Source organism: Coturnix japonica, chromosome 5, assembly GCF_054131305.1.
Source record: "Coturnix japonica strain WE chromosome 5, WE-NBRP24, whole genome shotgun sequence".
Taxonomy (NCBI): domain Eukaryota; kingdom Metazoa; phylum Chordata; class Aves; order Galliformes; family Phasianidae; genus Coturnix; species Coturnix japonica.
The window spans coordinates 31,408,745-31,425,428 of NC_140667.1; the positions used below are offsets into that span (position 1 = coordinate 31,408,745).

Genomic DNA, 16,684 nt, shown 5'->3' on the forward strand with positions numbered 1-16,684 from the left:
AAACTAAAGCATATTGTAAACAGGAAAATGGTAGGCTCCCCCTATGATAATAGCAAACTCTTTTCAGGAGAACTTATAAAAGTGCATGGATTCAGCTGTGAGGAAGTTCTGTGTGATTTAAAAGAAGGGATAAATAAACAGAAGAATGTTACAGGGATTTTTTTTCTAAGGCAAATGAAGTATGCAATAATAAATTCACTAGAACTGCAGTACTACCTGATTACAGTCCATTTTCTGTCTAGGAAAACAATTTGGCTAATTTTAAAACATTTATGATTTTACATAGTTGTCGTGCTATCTTTGTAATGCTCTTAGAAAGTCACAACTTTATATATATACGTACAGAAGAAAAAAAAAATCATGTAGAAAAAAAGAAACTGTAAGAAAACATAGGAAAAAAAACCTTTTTTTTTCCTTTCATTTTTTATAGCTACTTCTCATCAAGCAATTTGGTTTTCACTTGTCTGTGGTCCCTCACTATTATTCCTGTAGCCAACAAGAAAAGTTAATGAGGCAGATGGGTATCAGGTGTAAGAGAAGCTTAACTGAAGTTAATAAGACTTTTAGGCTTGTGATTGTGATGTGAATTGTGGTGCTGGGTTTAATGCTTAGGGTTGTTTTTCTGCTTTCTGACAACGGTGTCTCGCTTGAGTAACGCTGAGGTAAGGACAGTTGGATCACTCTTGGATCAAATGGGCTTTAGATTTGGTTTTTCTGATGGCCCCTGGTAATAATGTTACTAATGCATAGGTATCCTAAATATCTAAAGAGGTCATGGTTCATGTTCCTAGCACAAGGTTTTGTGGATTTTTTTAAATGCAAGTCTGAACTTAACAGCCCAGCTTTTATGGTGTGATAGCTGAGAGGCAGTTATAAGGAAAACAGAAATCACAGGAGTGACTTTGCTCTCATATGACTTATGTTCTCCAGGTTGAGCATACTAATTATGCTCCTACATATAAGTCTGTCAAGCAGCTTTACACATCATCTTTTTTAGCATCTATTTTAAAAGCAAATCTTCAAAGTCCATTAATGTGTTAATCACCCTTACATCAAGAAAATTACACACAAGTAGAGTCAGTCATTTCCTTGTTCAAGAACTGCTGTTCTAACGTGAATGTTTTCTGCCACAAACTACCACAAGTTCTTGTGTTCTATGTTTTTACACTTTACACTTCACCATTTGAGTTCCTGTCTTCTATCTGGATCTGTTGATGTATGACTTGATTCTTGTATGTACCTGATGTAATTTGTATATGCAGCTGAAATTCTTCCTCTTCACTGGAATTCTTTCAATATAATTGGTCCTAATTTTTATGGTTTTTATGAAACCCCATGTGTGAGTCACAGAGTTGTTTGTCACATATGTGCTGGCACGGTATGCAGAATGCTGCCTTTGGTACTTGTCTCAAAAAGATCCACAATTCTCTGTCTAGCTGTGGTTGACTATGAGGAAAATAAATTTTGGGGCTGTGCATGAGATGTGTGACTAATGAAGAATATGGTATGCAGAAGGTGATTGAAGCTTTTACACTGGAAGAGATTGTAGGGTGGAAGAGTGTCTTGACAAGAATGTATGCGGAAGACATCTGAGGGCTCTTGTATGGGTATGAGGAACTGATGAGTTTTGGAGCCACACACCTGAAGGAGTGGTGTGAGAAGCAGTGCATAAGCATGAGAGAAGGTGACAAGCTATGATGTAAACAGCTGAGCATGTCTTTGGTGGCTACCAAGTTTTGCCTCCTACTGCTTTGTTTGATGTGGCACTAGAATGTGAGGAAAGCAGAAAATTATTTGGTCACTGATGTGGAGGAAAAAAAACAAAAAAAAATAAAACAAAAAAAAAAGGGTTTATATTCATGCTGTCTCCCACGTATACTGCTAATGCATTGGACTAACAAGGGAAACACTACTTTAAAAAGGTTAAGTTCCACTATAGATTTAGAGGGAAATATCCCTGTAGAAATGTTATCATATACTAGTCTCAAAGGATTTCTTTCAAGTATTTCTAGAGCATTAAGTACTGGCCACTGGTTTCTTATATCACTGTTCTGTTCCAATTGGTAGGAATCCAGGTAAAAGTATCTGAAAAGAATTATGATAGCCCATAGTCTGCTCTAGTTTGAGATGTTAGACAAATGTCTGCCCAGCAACAGAAAGCTAAAAGAGACATAAATTCCCATATTTACTGTCCTCCTTCACTAGAGGCACTGCTTACTGTTCTGGAATATAAAAGCAGCTGGGCTGCTGAATTTGCCATATTTTTCTCTAGTTGTGAGCTCAGATTTTCCATCAAAGTTACTGTAAGTTTTGCACAAAAATCAAGGGCAGTACATTGGCCAGAACGTGTGATAAATAAATATTTATACACAAATCAGAATGCTACTGACGGCTTCTTTGCACTTTAGAATTCTAAATATTTTAAGAAGCATCTGTTACTAAACTGAGGCATCATTTTTGAAAGTACCCATATTTACTTAGTGGAAGTACACATACTTGGAAGTACACATATTTACTGAGATGAACATAGTGACAAACTATTGGACTGCAAGAATACATTTAAAATTATCAAGACAATATTATATGATTGAATTAAAATGATACTGAACAGACTGAATATTTAGTCTATGCAAGTATTATCTACTGTGAAAGATTAATGAAATGAGTAATTCCTAATATTGTGCCTCAACTTCTTAGAAGTTGAAAAATTCCTGTGATCTATGTTGAGGGGCTTTTCTGAATTATTATTTTTTTAATATTTGGAAGCAAATATAATCATTACTTTTTTTTTTTTTTTTTTTTTTTTCCTATTACTTCAACAACTAAGAGACATATAAGATTTTTGGTCTTCAGAGAATCATAGAATATTCTGAGTTGGAAGGGACCCATAATGATCATCAAATCCAACTCCTTTCTGAAGGGTAGGATAATGACACTGCAATCTGAGGGAAGTGCTGATGTTTATTATATGCTTCAGAACAAAACTTTCCCTCTGATAGATACGTGTTATCCATACAGATTCTGTATTCCTCCTTGCAGGGTTGTTTTTTGTTTGTTTGTTTGTTGTTTGTTTTTCTGTTTTGTTTGTTTCAAAGAACTGAAAGGATAGATTGAAGAGTTTTATTCCTGTATTTGTTTGAAAGAGTAACAGCAAAAAGTGAAACAACTTTTTGATTAGAATATGTAGCTGCTGAATCCAGTTTAACTGGTGAAGAAATTCTAGTCTGTATATATATTGTCTCCCCACAAGCAGGATGGCCATGGATTCTTGCCCCTAGATGTTTCCAGTTAGGAAAATTCCACAGGTGTGATTTCTCTCTAGACTAGTATATTAGTATGACTTGGAGTAAAAACAAGCTGTAGCTCAAACATGACATAACGTATGTATATTACTGAGATTCTTTCCTGTTAAAAGTGAATTAAGAATGATATTTATTCCTTACATAATACATACGAAATTCAAAGCACTTTGCAAATTTATAATGCCCTTGCCCTGCTAATTCATGGTTAAGTAATATATATACCAAATTAGCCTCACAGCTAAGATACAAGCCCACAGATTTATTACAGAAGTGTCATCAAACTACTGAATTGTTTTAAAGAATCAAAATATCAGTAGTTTCTTGTGAATTAAGTCACATCTCACTATAGACCCAGTTTTGAAAGAAGCAATATTATAAACATGTATGGATCAATGTGATGGTGTGCTCCACCCCCTCTTTCTTTCTCCCAACTCCCTCCTCTGGTCTTGCCTTGCACAGGAAACAATGAGCAACAATACTGACAGCCCCCTTACAGAAACAGATTAACAACCACAAATCTGTTTCAGACTGAGGAGGCTGAATGAACTGATAACAGACACCTGTCTCAACAGCTGAAGGCTACTTGAGCATGTGCCTTTTATAAAAAAAAAAAAAGTATGACTCCAAGTCAGTCATCCTCTTAATAGCAAGCAGCTCAAGAGCCCCATCAGCTTGCCTATGTAGCAGCTGAATGCACAATAGGATCCCCCCTTGAGTGGGGATGCCTCTCGAGGCTATACCTTCACAGAGATCTCTTACACATTGATGTCAAGACACCTTGCTGGTAGAGATCCTTGGTAAGTGACCATTAGTTTGGCTTAGGCTTTGTTAGATTCACTAAGATCACATGTGATCATAAGCTTTGTTAACTTTGCCAAGATTAAATCTTTGATTGATTGTGTACATAAAATCCCTTAGACACAAAGTGTTCACTAAGTCTAGGACTAGGAGTGGATCCAGGTGCACCTGGGCTCCTTATATCCCTGGTTCAAGGGGGTCCACTCTGAACCTTGTGACTCAATGGGAAGGCCTCCTGTGCATCTTTGTTTAACCCCACACTTTAGGCAGTAAGTAACCAAGTGTACACAGCTGTCTCAAATCATGTCACTGTTAAATCACTATACCTTATTATGTCAATGAATATATTATTCCTTCTCTTTTATGGGCAAAGTGTATAGTGGAGTTATTTCCTTCTGTGACAATGAATTGTTTGGAGTTTCAGCACTATAGTGTGATAGACATGCCTCCACTCTGGGGGATAGTGAGCATAATGTTCAAAAGACCAGTGTTAACACAGCTGTGAGCAGGAGTGAGAGTCACAGATGGGTGCATACACACAACTGTGGGTATCATGCCTGGCCTCACAACTCCTCTTTAAAGGTTTGGCAGCTCTTGAGGCTTGAAAACAAAACTGATGTACAATCTTGATGAGCAAAACCCTGCATGCCATGCTTATAAAAACATGCATGGCTGTCTGAAATGTGATTTGTCTTTCACATTGCTGTTGCCACTGCCAAAACACGCTGCTCACTGCCGCGCTATGCTAACATCTACTGTTTGGTCTCCATAAATGTTCAGCAAGTGTCAGTGAATGTCAAGAGGTGCTATTTTTCTCAGATGGAGGAATTCAGTGACATACCTTTGCTTCATACTCATTTCCATGTCAGATGCCAATTTGTCAGAATGCTCCTCTGCTGCCATCTGCCACGCAGCAACAAAATGTAATGGAGTATTGGAGGGAAAGTTCAACCTCTACTGCCATACCATCAACATCTGCCTATGGCATTGTGGGCCAACATGATAAAATAGGAGGCATTACTTTTGGAGCAGCTTCCGTATCCTAATTTGCTTACTTTTATCACAGTTTAAGTGTCAGATAGGTACAATTGTGTAAGTGTACTTTAATTGCTTTGCATTTACCTATTTTCATTAATTGCAGGTCTCTCTAAAGGCTTCAGTCATTAGACAGGGTGGTTCTCAGCTTTGTTTTGCTAGTTTCCACATAGAAAATTTAGCTTTTCTGGAACTTTCAAAGTGAAGGCACGAGGAAGCATGTTTATCAGAATACAAACATCCTCTGATCCTACTCAAGGTACTGTCATTACTTTTTTTCCCCATTCCCATTGAACATTCTAATTGAACTTCAAAAAGAATATTAAGTGTAACCTCTGCTTGAAGAAATGAAATGGTGATCACCTTGATATCAAAACAAAGGAGGTCACATTCAAACAGACTTCAGTACAGCCTGCCTGAAAGTTTAAAGTGCTCAGCTGGCAGGTGCTGGATAATGAGCGCAGCCACAAAGCGCTGGAACTTCTCTGGGGATTCTGCTAAGTTCCTCCTTAATTAATCTGTTTACCAAATTGAAGAAGTTAACTGCTAACTGTTTTAAATAACTGCCAAGTTGCTGACTCCTGTAAGCATTAATTTTTTTCCCCTTTTACCTTTGCTTCCCCTCTGCTCCGTAGCTTAGCTGAATGATGGGCATACCTAATAGAAAGACTCACAGCTGTGCGTGGCTCTGGGTGCTGCCTGTTGATAACAGCGAGAGGGACAGGACCGCAGCATGTGCTCTGAACAACAAAACTCTGACGTTTAGTCCCCCTCCCCTCCGTCGCCCCAGCCTCGCCAGCTCCGGCTGCAGGGAGAGGAGGGTACGGCAGGTGGCGCCACGCCGCCATGGAGGCCACTCTAGTGCCCGCCCCGCGACCCGGAATCGCTTGTCGGCGCGGCGCCTTTCCTTTCCCTTTATCGCCGGCGCACAGCGGGCCCCGGGCTGCAGGAGAGCCGCCGAGGCTGCGGAACGGGCCTGGAGCTTGAGGAGTGATGGCGGCGCCGGCGGCCTCCGCGACCCCGCCGAAAAAGATCGTAGCACCCACCGTGTCGCAGATTAACGCGGAGTTCGTAACGCAGGTGGGCTGGCTGTGCCGAGGCGGGTGTTGGAAAGGCCGCGCCGGTGGCTGCCTTCCTGCCCTCGGGAACCTGACTGTAGCGTGGGTCTTAAGGCTGTAGCGAATAGACATAAAATAGCAGGTCTTGATGAGCTGTCTTTGCGACTTGTCAGCAGTCTCAAGGGGAGCGTAAGCCTTTGCATCCCCTGAGAGGTGGTGTGGCTCTGACAGATTTGCTAGAGGGAACTTATGAACAGCAACAACAAATAGTGTTTGTTATATAGCAGCCTCTGCATCTGAAACTTCTACGGAGAGTTAGACTTCTGTTGGAAAACGTGTAGGAGTAGAAACTTTAGTGGTGATAAGCACTATTGTACTAACATTGTAGTTGCTTGGAGTTACTGGAAGCTGCGGTTAAGCAAGAAACTAGTGTAATAAAACTTGGGCTTTTGGTCTGTTATAGAGCTATTGTGTCATTACTGAAAAGTGTATGTGCTTACCATGTTTGTTTGTTTCTCCATACAGTTAGCAAATAAATATTGGGCTCCGCATGTGAAGAAAAAACTGTCTTTTGATTCAAAGGTAAATACTTCCATTGAAATTGTACAGGAGTGATGACCAACCCTTTTCTGACACAGTAACCTCTGATTGTCTATTTCATAAAAGAGTACTTTTTTAAAAGGGATACTCTTATAAATCAAAGCAGGGTGAAGGATAATTATAACTGAATGATAATACTTCTTAACTGCTTCTTTTGAGGGTTTAGGTTGGAAAGTTTTGTTACTGTTGTGGTTGGTATCTTTGTTTTTAATGCTTAAAACTTAACCTTATATGGTTGGTTTTGTGTTGGCATTCAGTAGTGTTGGAGCCTTAAATGTTTTTTTCCTGTGTTCTCATTTGGCTTAATCTCCCTTTTCAGCATCTATTTGCTTGATCTTTGTAGTATGTTGGTGATAGGACTTGTATATAACTGATAGAACTAGGATGAAGAAAAGCAGTTGAATTACAGGTCTTTGTGATGCAGTGTCAAAATGTGTGTATTGCAGCAGGTAGAGCTGTTTGTTTTATTCCTCCTGGGAAAGGTGGGTAAGAATGGTGAAAAAAGGTGAAAAAGCCTTGAATATCATTTTGATGTTTATATAAACTCTGACTGAGATGTAGGTAATTTCTTCTTTATCTATGAAGCCTTTGGTCTGAGCAGAGCTGAGATGTATTTGTTAAGGTATATTCTATCAGATATCACTAGGCACAGTAACTTGGAGTGCATAAAATATCTGATTGCATTTTCAATAAGTTTATGAAGTATAATTTTTAAATTGTTCTTACCCATAGGTTATTGAAGATGTATATGCAAAAGAAATTGTCAAATCAAAGTAAGTACACTGCTCACTTTCTCCTGAAGACAACCATTCCAACATTATGTATTGCAGTTATTTCTGATGTTTCACAGAGTACTTTAATAGACATTCATATATTGAAAGCCAGTGGGAATGACATAAATGCATTGCAGTATAACTATAACAATTATTATGTTACTTCAAAGTTCAAATGTGTCAAAAAGAAAGTTCATGAGCTCATACTCCTTGTGATGGACAGCTCTTGTTTGATTTGGCACTGTGTTGTGATTTATATTGGTTTTGTGTTGTGATGGTTATAGGAGGCTGGTCACTTTATTGTTATAAGAAATCTAAAGAAAAAACATCAGTTAAGAATTGTAGTGCCTCTAGCTTTTTGCTTTTTTTTTTGTAACCAGATTTAAAGCAAGAATCTTATTTCATTGAATTTTAATGTTGAATGAGGGAGACAGGGAAAAAGAAGAGTTTTTCTTTTACAGCTTTGTGTATAGAAAAGAGTGGTAACAATAGAAGATGGGGGCTCTTCAGGACAACTTTGAATTTTGAAGGGTATCTTGTTTATAATTGTTTTATGAAAGTAATATAAGAATTGCCATGCGGAATCAGAGCAAATATGCATTTCCATTAAGTCAGAAGAAACACTGTTTCTAACTGAGTAAGCATATAGTCATAGTTTTCCATAATATATTGTCAGCTTCTACCAATTTATATCTTCAAGACTGTTGGAAAATGGTGTCTCCATACTTGAAGATTTGGATGGACTTGCTACATGTAACAAAAGAAGGGCGGAAATTACCATTTTCTGTGCAGTTGTGCACAGAAGGCTTTCTTTGCTATGTTAACGGATTATTTTTTTCATTTTTAGGTTTGCAATTAGAAAGATAATGCTTCTTGAATTCAGGTAAGCTAAATGGAGTAAAATTTTAAGTTTCTTTTCTGTAGAAATCCATAAAGATGGAAAAACAAACACAGAGCAGTGAATCTGCTAGAATTCAGTATAATTACTTGCTCTGTTTCTGTCTCAAGTCTTATGAGCAGGCAGAATTAGATGGTTTCTGGTTAGGATAGATTCTTTGTTGAAGAGGCTGAAGTATGTAAGTAGTACCACTAGCTAGAAAAACAGGATAAATTTTTATTTGCTTCCTGCTTAATTCTTAGAAAAGGCCCAAGAGAAAATGTAAGCTGTCATTTTGGGTTTTGCTCTGTCAAACCATGGAGTTACTGTTTCAGTCATAATATTAAAAGTTTGTAATGTGATTTAAGTACTTTTTGTTGTACAGTTTCATCTGCTACCATTTGTCCTGTAAGTCATGTTCTTGTCTTCTTTCCTTTCTCAGTCCCTCAGGCTCCCTTGCCTTCACACATGAGATTTTTCCAGTCTTGCTCAAATAGATTCATCCTCACATGGGAGCATAAAAATATTTTTATTAAAATGTATTGAAGCTTATTGGAGTTCCTAGATGAAATGAAATAGAAAACTCCCTCTGGATTTGCGGGAGGGTGGAGGTATTCTCTTCTCCTGAAAGATTCAAGCTCCTGGGAAGCATTATATGCTCCATATTGTATGTCTGAAGTTTGCATTTTCTTTATCTGATGCTACACATCATCTGGGGAGTAAGCCATCTAGAAGTGTAAATCCTTATCTGACCCTTTTTGGGACTTCTCCTGGTTATCTATATGTACAAACCTGTGCTGTTTCTTGTTTTTTCCCCCCCCTCACTGTTTCTGGTGCTTGTCTTACACAAAGTATTGAAGAAAATAAATAAGTAAAACTGAATGGGCTCATGAAAGGGCAAAAATAATCTTAGAGCCAGCATTAAGATGAGAATGGGTGAACAACTGAATTAGGAACAAACAAGAATTTCTGGAGGCATAAGGTGCAAATAAGCTCTTGAAAATAGTGGATTTGGAGGTTTTCTCCTTGGGAATAGCTATCCTGCATAGCTTCAGGGGGTTAGCTAGAGGATGAAGGCAGCTCTGTGTTCAAATTGCTTTTCATCTCTAAGCTCTGCTTTTGAGAGATTCTTCTATGAGAATGGTACCATCTTAATGAAGAGATGGTTGTTGCTGGGTAGTTGCTACTTCCCAGTGTCCAGTAATATTTTTCAGTTTTCTTGAATGCATTTAATATGTAAAGGAAGTGTACTTTTTCAGTTATTGTTACACAGTAGATGTCCTTTGCATCTTGTGCTGGGAAGTGCTGTGTGTGATGTTCTTTAGTTAAGCGAATTTCTTTTCCTTTTGGATAATCAGTATGAATTCTTTTTCTGATTATGCATTGAGCTATTTTTTCTTACAGCATTTTTAAACCCCACTTATCAGTTTGTCATCCTGATGAGAAAATCATCTGTCTCTTGTAGTGGTTACGCAAATCTGCCATTACCAAGTTTTGTTGAAGTGACCTGGTTGAGAGCTAGCTTCAGGAACTACTCAGTAACTTTAAAGATGACAAACCAATCTTGCCTGTGGATAATTGCTTTTTCATATGAGTGACAGATTATGTGGGTGGTAGCAACTAATGACATATTCTTTGTCTTTTCAAAGCCAGTACCTTGAAAATTACCTATGGGTGAATTATTCTCCAGAGGTGTCCAGTAAGGCATATTTAATGTCAATCTGCTGCATGGTGAATGAGAAGTTCAGAGAGAATGTCCCTGCGTGGGAGGTAACCTATTACAATTACAGCTAGAATTGACTTTTATACTGAAGTCATAATTTCTGCAGTGTGTTCTCTTATACTGATGGAAAGTAGCAAAGCTTTCAGTGTTTAAAGTAGATAGTGCTTCAGCTGGAATATCTTGTATTATATGGTGCGAGTTATTCTCTGAAAAACCTGTATGTGGATGAAAGATTACCTGATTATGTTTTTTTCTGTGCTTGAAACTTTTGTTCTGCTGCCTTATATCAGTGGCAGTTTACTTTTTTGGCACTTGGAAGAGAAGTTATTTCTCTGATAGTGTTAGAAGTGATAGAAGTTATTTCCTCTGATAGGAAAAAGAATTTTTATATCCGTGCACATGAAAAGACAACACCGAAAGTCTGACATTTTATCTAATATTATCTTGCTTAAAACCTGTGAATGTGGTTTTGTGGCTATATTGCATGAAATTTTAAACTGAATCTCTTATGCGACTTCTGTGTATTGTTTTGTTTAGTAGTAGCTTTAGAAATATCTTAGTGTTTCTACAAATGGCCCAGTTTTCATGGTCTCATGTCATATGTATTGTACGTGTTTGAGGGCAAATAGAATGCAGTAGTCCCTTTAAGAGTTCTCCCACGTACTGAGGAATCCCTGATCAGGAGGGTATCATTAAGACTGTGTTTGTGTTGCCTGGTAAGAATAAATGTCAGAAAGAAGAATTCTTCCTTTTATGCATTTGAGTGAATCTGCAGATCTCAAGTTATGCTATGTGAAATGTTTGAAATAATTCGTATCACCTTGACTCAAGGTTAACTTCCTTTTCTGTTTCTAGACATTCAAAAAGAAGACAGAACACTTTCCCTTCTTTTTCAAACGCATTCTGGAAGCATCGCTGGTTGAGGATGATAATGAATTCTCTCTACAGGAACAGACAGTTCTCCTGCTTTTCCTTGATCACTGCTTCAATAGTTTGGTATGTTAAGTGTTACTCTTAGAATACTCCCAGTGTGGTTCTGCCAATCTTCCTTAGCATTAGTTCAGTTTTAGCAATTCTTTAGGAGACAAATAAAGCAAAATTTCCATTTAGAGGTGATGGTGATGTTGGATATGTTCACCCTTCTTTTTGATACAATATATATTAGTCAAATCAAAGTCTACCGAAGCAATGAACAGTTCTAGGAGTTACTGGGGAGTGATGCTGCATAGTTTCCTGTTTGGAAGTTGTGAAATCTAATGCAGTGGCATACATTCAGATTTTAATATCCATTGTTTATTTTGTAAGGATATACTTGCCAGATAGGTACATCAGAAAGTATTGAAGTCCTTAAAAATGCTTTTTATGCCTTGAACTTTCTAACAGGAAGTGGATTTGATAAGAAGTCAAGTGCAGCAGCTCATTTCCTTACCGATGTGGATGGCTCTACAACCTGTAAGCATAATAATGTAACCTTTTAGGCAATGTGCAAGTTCCATAATGTGGATTATGTGGTGACTGTCCAGTATTTGAAACTGTCTGCATTACAGTGGATCTGTATTTTTGTGTGCTTGGTAAAACTCTTTCCTATTTGTTGCAAATTTCCATGGTCATTTGCAGTTGTACTTTTTTATTTCCTTCCACAAATCTAAGCTTTATTGCTTTTTTGAAGTATTATTTGTAGGCTAGAGCATGAGAATGATAGGACTGGGAAATTGATCTGCTGTGTGGGAATGGGGAGCAGTGGAATAGGAAAGAGAAGAATACAAAAAAGCCAAATGAGAAGGGTATATGTGGTACTTCTGAGGGAATAAGGTTTAACTAGATGGATGGTGCAGATGTGTCAGTGACTTCTCTAAACACTTTTCTGAATTGCTACTTGGTATTACTGAGTTTCAGTATTGGCTTTCCGTGTCATTAGAAGAATTCTTTTACCTTCTCAGAAACGACTGGAGCAAGAGCTGAAAAAGACACCGAAACTAAGAAAATTCTGGAATCTCATTAAGAAAAATGATGAGAAAATGGACGAGGAGACAAGAATGCAGTATGTTACAATAGATTTTTTTCCAGTTAAATCCAGTGCTGGATGTGTTGATCATTGTAATTCAAATAAGTGAAGTTGTTATAATAAAAATATGTATAATAAAAAAAAAAAACACCAACAAAGCCAGACAACCAATCAACAGCATGTAAAGATTACACATAAGGATCAATCATATTTTCTCTACTGGAAGCTATTTTGTTTTCCAGTAATCTTTATGCAAAATAATGTTACAGAAGCTAACATGTTATTTGATCAGTGAGTTTATGATTACAAATTTTAGAGCCAGCGGATAAGAGCTATATGAGAATACTAATGTATTTTATTTTTAATTACTTTAAACAAGGATTTACTCTTACGTGAATTAAAGTGCTTAAGTAAACTTGTGTGTATCTTATAGATGTTGAATGTTCCAATAATTTTTGTATTATAATGTTTTAATGTGTAAGTGGTATCATACTTCTCTTTTACTCAGTAGAAGTATGGGGTATTAATCCATTTTTTCTAGAAGTTAAAATCAGATTCTGCTATTCTGTCTGAGTGTAAGAAAATTTGTCATCTAAAGAACTTAGGTATAGCTTAAAACAAATTGTTACCGTTCTGTATGTCTGAAAGCAGCTAACTTTGTACTTGTGAAAGATATTTCTAGTCTTCATTTCAGGAATATTAATTCTTTTATCCTATATTTGATTTTAGAGCATATCGAGAGAGAAGATTTCTTTCACAGCTCATTCAGAAATTCATTTCTGTGCTAAAATCAATACCTGTCTCAGGTAATTCAGTTTCTTGTGTTATTTCATTATCTGGTAACATCTTAAATTCTTTTCCTGTATTGAAAAATAACTAATTAGGATACCAGGCTGAGGTTGGAGACCTTATCTATATGGGGTTTTAGTAATAAGCCTGTCTGCATGGATTTAATGTCAGTTAGTGTTTGTTTTTGCATATGCTTTAGAAATGAAATAGTGGAAAGTTACTTTGAACATCTTCTATTTTGGTTTAGTGTGGACTTAAGAATATATTTTTGGATAGTGATACTCTTAATTGTGTACTTACATCTTCCTTACAATATTAAAATATTTTGAAGTGTAGTTATATGAGTTGTAATAAATGCATATCATAAGGCTGTGTTCTGTCAGTAATGTTGATATATGGTGAGAACAGAAACATAAGTGAAGTTAAATGCTGTGAAACTGGACTACTTTTGATTTATAAGAAGTCACATTGACAAGAAAAATTATATGCTTGCCTGATTGAGAAAGTAAAAGTGTTTCTACAGAAGGGTATTAGCATTTTGACAAGTAAATAAATTGTGCTTGGATTATAAGCAGTTCAGGTAACATTACTTCCCAGAATTCTGCTTTTGCTAAAGCTTGCTAAGAGTTAGTGAGCTGTAAGAATTTCTGTGTATCAAGGCTTTTTCAAAAAAGAACCTAACCCATCCATCTTCCCAATTGTGCACAGATCAGTTTTATAAAGACTTAACAGTACACTTGAAGGCTTTAGAAAATAGACATTTATTAAAGCAGATTTTGTGTTGTGTTCTGACTTGATCATTTTAGCTTCTCAGCAGTCTGCTTAAAAACTGTGCACTCTGCTTTTGGCATTGTACAGTGTAGCCCTTGATGCTTCATTTTGTAGTTTCAGTGGATAAAGTACCAGTTCTTAGATAGCTTTTTTTTCCCATGCTTTTTAGATTTAAGTTGGTTTTTCTGTCTGCTTCATGTGAAGAAAACCTGCACACCAATCTCATTTCTCTTTCACACTATTTAATTCTTTTCTTAAGAGCGCTTTGTTTAAATGTTTTCACAGGGTTGCAGGGTAGTTGAGGTTGAAAGGGATCCTTCAGTGTTTGACATGTTCAACAATGTCCACCAATTAAAGCATGGTTAGTTATTTATGGGAGATTGCTCAGGATCTTGTCCAGTTAGACCTGAGTATTTCCAAGAAAATATAACAGACAGTTGGACAGTCAGTAAGGACTTTGAGCCAGTTGATCACACTTTCCATGTACGTACCAGAAGTATTTTAGCTGAAAAGACATTTGTGGGAATGGGGCGAGATGTGGAAAGATATCTTTGTGTGCCTAACATGGTTGGAATACACTGCACTTTAACAGGCTATGCGCACTGTTAGATTATTTGACCATTTAGGAGGCAAAATAAATAGGTTGATCTAATGCAGCACTCAGTACTTTGAATTTTGTGACAGTTTTTTGCTTATTTAACTGCAGTTTTAAAAGATAATCTTTTTTAATTTTTATTTTTATTTTTTTGGACTTGAAAAGTTTTTAAGAAATATAACAGGCCTGGTGTCTTTGAAAGTGAACATTTTTGTGTGGCACATTGTTTGTGTCTTTAGTGGATAAATTCACTTCTAGAAGTCTAGTTTCTTTTATTTCTTATATCCAACTGATTTCTGGTTCACAGTGAAGAAAATAATTGTTTGAGGAAAGAGAGAAGAATGTGCTGGTTAGAATCTAATACTGGTGTATTAGCAACATTTTAGTAATTTTAAAAATATAGTGTGGATCAATTATAAATATTTTATTCGTTTCTAGGTCCTATTTCTATGGACAAAGTTCATTATTGTGAGAGATTCATTGAACTCATGATAGATCTTGAGGTAAGTGGATTTGTTTCAGCCTAATTCTAAGTGTGCTTTCAAGATTTTTCTATCATAAAGCTGTCATTTTAGACTTATTCCAGTTAAAAGGTAGTTATGTCACAGCTGTGTATAAGGTTACTTAATAGTGGTTTTCCAGCTGTAAATAGGATGTTGTAGCAGTAATTTCCATTTGAGAAGACATTCTGGAATAGGATAATTTGCTGAAATGTTAAGCACAGGGGATTTTAAATGACTTGATCTTGAACTCATGTAGGTTAACTGTCCTCTACTAAGTTCTTGAAGTACCCTGTGCTTACAGCTGCAATAGAAGAAAAAACCTTTAAATTAGAGGTTGTTGTCCTATGGACATAATGTATTTTCACGAGGGATCGATATACTTGATGTTAAGCTTAAATCTTGTTTCTGGCCAAACCTCTTCAAGGCAAGTACATCTAGTGTTGTCATTAGGTATCACGGAAGTGTTGGAATTCAGAAAGTCTATGAAGCCTGTTTAAATGACAAAAACAAGCATATGAGAAATTAGCTGTAAATTCAAGTCTCTTTGCCTCTGTAGTATGTATTGTTTTGAAAGAATCTTTTCTAGCTATACTGAGGTACCTGTTACTATTAAAGTTTGCACTCTAAAATAAAATTGTCAGAAGCAACGATTTCTAAGAAAGTTCTTTTGTTGGATGAGGTGTTTTTTTTTTTGTTTTGTTTTGTTTTTTGGTGGTGATAGTACATGACAACATTTTCTACTGTAAAATATTATCTTTCTTAGTTCTAAATGTCATGTTGATGTCTCTTCATCAGTACATTCCATTGAGAACAACTCATTTTTAAACAGCTTATATTCATTTGTAAAGCAGCTTGAACAATTCTCTCAGCTTTTGTAATCTTGAAATTATTAATAAAGCTGAAAAAATATTAGAACTACTGTGCGTACTTTATGAATAACAGGAGATACAATACTGTGGTTGGAAAAAAGGCAATTCTCAGTCATGAGAAGCTTGAGCTTAAAGTAAAAACAAACCAAGATGACTGAAATGAGTGTAAAACATACACATTTAAAATACTATTGCAGCAATTTGATGTTATCATGTGTAGCACACAAAGGATTATCATAAAATCATAGGATCACCCAGTCCAACCATCCTCCCATTACCGATAGTTCTCACTAAACCATGTCCCTCAACACAATGTCCAAACATTCCTTATGTAGACACCTCTGGTGGAAGAGTTGCTTTATTTAATTTACTTTTATTGCTAATAGGGTATAATTTCACTCATGATGAGTTCATGCCTCACTGCCAGACTAATAGATGTTCCTGCATAAAACCATTGTCTTAGCAGTCATAAAAGCTGCCTTAGTATGAGGATCTCTGTTAGGGTATTAGGTAAGTAAATAACTGCAGCAATATATCTTCATTTGCCTTCTTGTAATAGAGAGAAATTAAAAAACCAAGATTTACTTAATTTTGAAGAATTGTTTGTATTAATGTGAGAATATTTACCACAGGCTTTGCTTCCCACAAGACGCTGGTTTAATACAGTGTTGGATGACTCCCATCTTGTTGTGCACTGCTACCTGTCTAGTCTTGCCAAAAGAGAGAAGGAGGGTCATCTCTTCTGCCAGGTGAAATAATAAGTTTTTTTATTTTGTGTTGACTCTAAATATTGCAGCTGTTTTATTTTACATTTGATTGTTAAGATGGATCTTTATGAATATTTCTGATGGATGCAAACTGCATGTTTACTGAAGTCTTTCAGACATTAGTCCTTTCTTGTCTGTATGTGTCTGCTTCTGTCTTTCTGACTTTTTTTGTGCATTTTTGAAAAGTAGAACATAGAAAGTGGTGCAATTTATGGATTG

General features: G+C 36.5%; 1 protein-coding gene across 1 annotated transcript in view; it reads left to right on the forward strand.

The window, feature by feature from the left end:
- Positions 1-6,035: 6,035 nt before the first annotated feature.
- The window catches only part of AQR (aquarius intron-binding spliceosomal factor), a 36,322-nt gene continuing 25,673 nt past the window's right edge, over positions 6,036-16,684 (forward strand). Inside the window, exons 1-11 of the mRNA XM_015864902.3 lie at positions 6,036-6,215; positions 6,719-6,775; positions 7,526-7,566; positions 8,414-8,449; positions 10,093-10,213; positions 11,022-11,162; positions 11,550-11,618; positions 12,107-12,207; positions 12,901-12,977; positions 14,765-14,829; positions 16,331-16,447. Of these exons, the coding sequence (XP_015720388.1) occupies positions 6,129-6,215; positions 6,719-6,775; positions 7,526-7,566; positions 8,414-8,449; positions 10,093-10,213; positions 11,022-11,162; positions 11,550-11,618; positions 12,107-12,207; positions 12,901-12,977; positions 14,765-14,829; positions 16,331-16,447 (912 nt within the window). The 5' untranslated portion in view covers positions 6,036-6,128. The remainder of the gene's footprint in view (positions 6,216-6,718; positions 6,776-7,525; positions 7,567-8,413; positions 8,450-10,092; positions 10,214-11,021; positions 11,163-11,549; positions 11,619-12,106; positions 12,208-12,900; positions 12,978-14,764; positions 14,830-16,330; positions 16,448-16,684) is intronic.